This window comes from Austrofundulus limnaeus, unplaced genomic scaffold (genome assembly GCF_001266775.1).
Source record: "Austrofundulus limnaeus strain Quisiro unplaced genomic scaffold, Austrofundulus_limnaeus-1.0 Scaffold29, whole genome shotgun sequence".
In the NCBI taxonomy this organism is placed as follows: domain Eukaryota; kingdom Metazoa; phylum Chordata; class Actinopteri; order Cyprinodontiformes; family Rivulidae; genus Austrofundulus; species Austrofundulus limnaeus.
Window position 1 is genome coordinate 1,763,344 of NW_013952431.1, and position 7,573 is coordinate 1,770,916.

General features: G+C 38.3%; 1 protein-coding gene across 2 annotated transcripts; it reads right to left on the reverse strand.

Moving 5' to 3' along the window:
- Positions 1–523: 523 nt before the first annotated feature.
- c1qtnf5 (C1q and TNF related 5) lies at positions 524–5,780 on the reverse strand. 2 transcript variants are annotated; one of them, XM_014005201.1, is made up of 3 exons: positions 5,168–5,780; positions 2,094–2,338; positions 524–2,013 (listed from the first exon to the last, which is right to left on the reverse strand). In XM_014005201.1, exons 1-3 carry the CDS (start codon positions 5,632–5,634, stop codon positions 1,493–1,495), a joined length of 1,233 nt encoding a protein of 410 aa, XP_013860655.1. In that variant the 5' UTR covers positions 5,635–5,780; the 3' UTR covers positions 524–1,492. The 2 variants fall into 2 exon arrangements, with proteins under 2 accessions (XP_013860655.1, XP_013860656.1); XM_014005202.1 differs by lacking the exon at positions 5,168–5,780 and having other exon boundaries at positions 2,094–2,710.
- Positions 5,781–7,573: the final 1,793 nt, after the last annotated feature.

Sequence of the window (7,573 nt, forward strand, 5' to 3'; positions counted from 1 at the left end):
CACACACACACACACACACACACACACACACACAAACACTTGTCTTTTTTACATACTGTAAAAAAAAAAAAAAAAAAAAAAAAAAAAAAACAACAACCAGACCTCTCACATGACTCCCTACTTGAGTTATTCCTGGCTGTGGTGCATCATTATCACTATCATGATCAAACAGATACTGTATCACTCAACCAACCATTTCCCCTATCAAAACAGAAACACAAAGCTAAAAAGTGGAAAATCAATATCAGGCAGTAATATCGGCCCGGTTTTACTTATCGGACTGATACCGATATTCTAACAAATGACCAAAACTGGCAGGTATCGATGTTAATGTGATATGTCATGAATCCCTACTTTAAATTATCCAGTATTTATGCACATTCTAATTCTTATTCTGAGGTTTATTAAACAAATTGTGCTTTTTAAAAAAAAATATATATATATATATATATATATAAGACTAAAGGACTATCAAATAATAGGAATAAACTTAACTTACCTAAACTTCATGCACAACTACAACTTCTGCTTTTATTTTGAAAGCTTTGAGAGATGAAAACAAAAAACATTATAAACAGTTTGGTCACATCTACGAACTTTTCTATGTCACCAAAACACATAAACTTTAGTTCATTCAGTCTTGTGAAAAAATTAGTTTAAAAAGAACATTTTAATTGCAGCGAGCGAAGTTTTGGATCAAAATGGATGCATGGTTTTGTAAAAGGAATATCTGCTGAAACGTAAATCCTGGTTTTCATCAACTGTCTCCAAACGTTTCTGACCTTCAAAGTAAAAGCAACCGAGCTTCGGGACCCACATCCTGTGATTACTGTCTGAAAGCTTAATTAAAATCTGTTCAGTGATTTATGAGATATTTTGCTAACAGACAGACAAATAAATACACTGACAAAGGCAACAACTTTATGAAAGTGAACGAAACAAAAAAAAAAAAAAGAAAAGAAAATGGCGTCTCCTACAAAACAGCCTTTTCATCCCATTTCATGCAAGTTTATTTTGGATATTTGAAACAAAACTAAACTTGTGTCATTTTCCAATTCAAAATTCCATTTAGTTCTAACATTGTGTTAGGGTTAGAAAACAAATACCACTCTGATTGTTGACTCTCTCCTTTTAAAATCATGCAAGAGCTAAAAATAAGTAGCCGAAACTTCTTTAGAACCGAGTCATTAATAGGAAACGCAGAGCAATGATGGCATGGAAGCTATTTGAATTTGCGGCCTGGATCTTGCCTTAATCCTGTGTTGCAGCATCTGTCGCAGGAATTAACTGTCACAAAAGTTTAAAAGCTGAAAGTAAAGAAGGCGTCCAGAACAAACAACCCTGATGGAGCTCATGGTACAACGCAGCTGTACCAAGTCACAACCAGCTCACTTCCTCCTTTATATATATTTTTTCCAGAGTTTCTTAGTTAGAAAACAATAAAAAGAAAGTGTGATTTATTTTCCACAGCAGGTCAGGTTTTTAAAAAATGTCATGCAAAAACAGCAGAGTTTTTCCAGTCAGAGTAGACCAGGAAGCCGGTGAAGGTGCTGTCCGTTTTGGTGCTGGCGTAAAAGCCGTTGTACTCCGAGAGGGCCATCTGAATCCACACCTGATCTCCGGGGACCAGGTGAAGCAGGGAGCCGCCGGACAGAGAGGCCGGTTTGGGCCAGTTGCCGTAAAACTGAAAATAAGAGGCCACGGCGTGCCCGTTCTTCATCAGGTCAAACTGCAGGCTGGCCCGGTACACTGTGGCATGGACGGCGAAGTAATACATGCCAGGGACCTTGCAGGTGAAGCGTCCAGTTTCTGAGTTGTAGTCACCCTGTTCGTTGATCAGGACGGTGTCGAAACGGACTGCATCGCCCACGGTGAGGGCGGTAGTCAGGCTCTGTGACAGTTTGACACTGAAGGCAGATTTAGGAGCCACCGCACATTCACCAGGCTGGCCCTTCTCCCCCTTTTCTCCAGCGTAGCCTTTGTCTCCAGTCAGACCTCGCACTCCAGTTTCACCTGGAGAGGTAAAGGAGCCAAAGCATGAACAGAACTGTGTTCTTCTCACGAGTTCTCACATGACAAATATAAACCAGTACCTGACTCTCCCCTGTCTCCCTTCTGTCCTTTCTCCCCTGGAGCTGCATCCCTCCCGTCTCTTCCATCTCTACCTGGCTGACCAGGACTCCCATGAACCCCCGGAGAGCCCGGGATACCAGGGTGGCCAGTACACAGACTGGGGGGGATCTTGTTGTCCTCCAACTGGGTGGAAAAATGGACATGTAGGATGATGATGGAGGGAAAGAGAGGCAATAGCCTGATGCAGGTCATGGCTGGGTCGAGGCTGGAAGGGAGAAAAATGAGTGAATGTTAAACTTTACATGTGTGAATAAAAAAACATTCAAGTCAGATAAATGAACTGGTTTCCCGTGTTAATTTGGGCTTTCAACTGAAATGTTTCTAACAAATGGTGACCCCGACGTGACGATAAAATGGGTACATTTCATATTGATTTTCTGAGATTATCATCAAGACAAAAGAACCCTAGAATGCCCCCCACCCCTAAAATAAAACAACTGCTCATTATTTATCCAGACAAACCTTAGCAAAGACAAACATTACCAAAACTGAGTAAATATGACATGTGTTGAAGTAAAATCACTGGCTTCTCAGAAGCATCTCAGATTCTGTCTTTTGGACTCCTCTTCTTGTCCATGAGTGGACTAACATTTATTCAGTCTGTCAGGATTTAAAAAGAGTTAAACTCAGGTCTGCAGTCCACATGATGAGCAAACAAAACAAAGAAACTCAAGAAGGCACCGAGAGGGACCTGGACATGGTCTAAAGCACACAATGACAGACTGCAGGAGAATGAATGGAGTGAGGTCAATCAGTACGAGAGCTGTTTCTTTCAAAATACAATAAATAAATAATATAAAGACATGCCAAAAACGTAGTACAATATCTTAATTTTGTTTCATTTCATGGGGATATTTCTTCATTTGATGGAATATTTATTAATACTTTATTAATTACATTATTTATTTTTTATTTATTGTATTTTGAACAGAACGGCTCTCCATAGCTCAGTAGCGCAAAGGAGACACCAGGGCAAAATGACGACAGGGAACAGGTGCAGAGGCCAACAGTGGGAAAAAGACTGAGATCATGACACAGTCCTCAGGTGACCCAGCAGACTGTCAGAGAGAGGTCAGACTCTAAACTTTTACTTTATACCTTGAATAAAATGTGCAAACTCTTGGGGAATATTGTCTAACAGCACTTGAGTGTGTTTTTATCTTTTACTGCAAGGCCGTAATATCTGAACAATCCAGTAAAAACAAGATTTATAATGCAGTCTTTTTTGGACCATCTGTCTGAAAACAAGACAAGAATTGCTGGACGATAAAGTAAACAGAGCAGGTGGAAGACTGTGTAAATCATTCTGTCTGTGGAGTACAGCTACAATGATAAAAGTCAGATTTTGTCGTCCATCAGCAGTTMTTACTGTAAGTCTGAGCCACACATCCAACAGCTGCAAACAGAGACACACGGAGAAAATAACTCAGAGAGAAACAGTCAGGGGAAAAAATGGGGTGGGAAAAAGAATTATGCGTCAGCAGTCCAGRCTCACGTAGAGTTTAGACAAGAGGACAAACAGTGAGCAGCTGCCTTCACTCCGCTCCTCAGAAGCTCAGAGATGATTAGAGACATGAATGTTTTCACACTAAAAAGAAAAKAAACCCACCGTTAACTGACCACAAAAGCAAAGCTGAATCTAAAAGAACTTGGATTTTTACTCAGTGTAAAGACAATCGTTTTTGTGCAAAACAACACTTTCTGATCGTGATCAACTGAAGCCCAGATAAAGACAGTTAAAAAGCAATGTTTGTAAAAGAAAACTGCTGAGAGAGCTGGATCCRAATCACATGAGCGATTTTACTTCACTGGTTTTGGATTCATCTTAAAGAGGGAGTTTTATGTGGAGAGATTACTGAAGAAAGTCAGACCCGGGAGCCCAAGTTTTTCAGAGGGGCTCCAGAACTGCTGCCTGTTCCCAACATTAACAACTCCCGACCACAACAAAGAGGAGGGAGAAAAGAACCAAAACACCAAAGAACTGAAGACATWTCAATCAAAAACACAAGTATTACATTGTATCGAAAAAAAATGTTGCTCACCACTTTGCAAAAGTTTTAAACAAAAATCACATGTGAAATTTGTGTTGGGGAGGTCTCAGGTTGATTCGTTGTGCTGACCATCTTGATGTAAATACTAATAAAATCTGTCCAGTGGTTCATTTAACAGACACATGACACATGATCACCAACCATGTAGTAAGATAATTAAAGTGTAATTTAAAAAAATCAATGAACACTTTCAAAATAACTCAGAAACATAAAAAAAGTTTAAAATCTTAATGACTAGACAGTTCTTTCTAATAACACATTTATATTGTAACAGAATTCCCCAGCATACACATTATTTTGTGTTCCTGTTGTTTTATTAAAAGAGTCTGGTGGCTTTTGTCTTTACTTTCCTCACTTAAGTTGCTGTCATGATTAGCGGTGGTTGTCATAAGAGTTATGTTGAACCATGAGTGTGAATTTAAGATATTTGACCTGCCCTTTGAAAAAGGTTGTGTCCCTTCCCACAGGCACGTAGAATGTGTGCAGTGTGGTCAAATGCAGGGAAATTAATGAATCTGCATTCAATTAAATCCTGCAAAGAAGTTACAGTTTTAATAAACCTTGCTCTGCAGCGTTGAAAATACAGCATAACATCTGGCTCAAGAACATTAGACAAAAATTCACTTACATAAGATCCCAAACAGTCACAGAAACATGACAAATCCATGTCAGCTGTAGATGCTGCTGTCTTCTTTGTAGTTGAGTGGGTTTTTTGCAAATGTGGGACCACCAGTTTACGGTATAATCACTGCTGTTAGTGTTAGAAAATGAAGAAAAGAACAAAAGCCAAAAAAGCACTTTACATGCTGCTTTAGGGCCACAGTGTTGTCCACGTTTCCTCTATCGTTTTCCTACAAATATTTATAGCTTTTTAGTTTTTATTGGAATGCCTGAAAAGAAGAAGATGGCCACACATTTTGTTACAGACACATCTGGCCTGTTCACCTGATCAATGTTAAATCAATAGAGAGCTGAACCCTTACCAAGACGCAGAGAAGTCTTTGCAAGATGCTGTCAATGATGATAATGATGATGAAGTTTGTGTGTCAGAAGAAAACCTCTGAAAAGTTTGTCCCTCTGATCCTGAGCATTTGGCTGGCAAGAACAAAAGAAAAAAGGAAAAAACAACTGAAAGGAAATGAAATCCAATTAGAAAAGTTGGGTTGGTGGGAGAGRAGTGGGTGGACGAAAATATGTGATGTCCATCCAGCACAAACAAGAGAGGAACGTAACTCAGACGAAAAGTGAAGCAAAAAAAAAAATAGTGTGAAGGGAGGGGATTCGAAGGGGAGGAGGGTAAACAGAGGGATTTTTGAGACATTGCACAAAGACGATGGAGAAACTTCTCATGATCTGTCCGCAGAGAGTTCACAGGGCTGTGGTCGATGCAGATAAATGTTCCCACAGTGCACTGCTGAAGGCTGAGAATAAGCTCCCTGTTTGTCTGCATCCAAGATTAGGCACTTTGCATGATAGCAAATCTTCAAAACTAAAATCAGTCTTCCACTTGAGCAAAACTCAACCCATTATCCTCCTTTCTTCTGAAATCCTGCAGGGGTATCATTAAATTGATAAAGGGACTTTCTTGGCAATAGAGCTGAGTTTCAGAAAATTTGCAGGCCAAAAAAATAATTAAATAAAAAACATGTTTTTGCTGTTGTCTTGCAGCTTTGACTAAAAAAAAACACAGGATTGTGCCAGATCCGTAGAAAAATGTCATTGCAACATCTGGAGCATTAAAAAATAGTTTGTTATTGATTTGCTTTTAGTTGTTTTTACTACTTTTTCTAAAACTAAATGTATGAAGCCTGGAAATCCTTTTAACAAGTCCCTGCAAAGATAATAAATGTGTTTATTGACATGCATTTCAAAAATTAACTTATTCATCTTTGCATTTAGATAAAACGGAAAACTGGATGAGTCCATCCAGCCTGGTATCAGTGTACAGTTCAAAGGTCTGCCTCTCTGATGGTATAGGGGAGCATTAGTGCCTATAATCCCATCAAATAAAAAATAACCTCATCTAATGCCTTCTTTGCAATGTTCTGTTGAGAAAAATATAAATAAAATCTAAAATACTAAGATTTATTTATTGCATTCTGTTTGAAATTATTTACATTTTACACATAATCCCAACTTTTTCAGAATAAGAGTTATATTTGTATTMGTCATACGTTTTTATTACTGACATGACAGCTGCTTGAAAACGATTTATGCAACTTCCAGTTTCTAAATAAAGAACTTTTATACAATACACACATGTGAGTGTTAAATGTTTCAGAAAGAACACATCTGGTGTGGTTAGTGTTTTGACTGTTAAAATGTCTGCTTTGGGAGCAGCAGATCCTTTGAACTCGAGCTGGAACTCTTGAGTTTCAGTCATCAGGATGCTGCTGTGTGGAGCGCTGTTGGCTGACTCCTGTGGAGCCAATGAGCTGGAACTGAACTGAATTTAGGAGGTGTGTTTCATTAGCATCCCCAGATTCAGCACATCCTGGACTGTACTGCTGCAGTAATTTCCTGGAAGATYCAGTAAAACTGCTGCTGACAGGATTTACTGGTGAGTCGCTCCATGTGGCTGTTGAATCAGTTTGGACTCACTTTCAGTGGGAGGTGATGAGGTTGGATCACCAGTGTGTTTGGGTTAACAGAACACTAAAAGGTCCATTTGAAACAGTGATAAATCTATTTAAAACTCCTGAGCATGAACAGGCTGCACAGGTAAAATATTTTTTTACTTTATACCTACCTTTGATAATATAAAATTTTTAAAAGGCTTATAAAGTACTACCACATTTACAGTAAAAGTTGTTTTTGAAATTTGCAATTTTAGTTTTTTTTTTTTTTTKTTGTTAGTTTTAAATTCTCAACTTTCCTGGAAATAGTAACAATTTGGAATCTGTCAGGAATCGTTCATTAAACCAGTGGTTCCCCACCTTTTTACACTGATCCCCCTGAGTCACTTTGTCATATCATGATTCTCCAAAACTCTAATGTCCAACAGCTGATTATTAAATCAATTTTTTTTATTTAACCCCTAGAACAGTGGTTCCCAAACTTTTTATCTTCTGACCCACAAAGTATCCATGGCAAAAACTTGTGACCCCAAATATTACTGGTCTGAGTACACAAACTTCATTAATAACCCTAAAAACACAGGTTTTTGACAATCTAAATAGCTTGTACACAAATATACTGTAAATACTTATTTATACTTACAGTATTTAGTGTTTTGGTAATAGTTATAGGGAAAATATTACATCAACAATTATTTTATTACCCTTTAAATTGATTTCTGGAGATTATCCAAGGTGCTTCATGACCCATTTCTGAACTCCTAAAGTCTTTCAAACCAACTGTCCTGAAAGACTCCGACCCGAGTTTAAAGC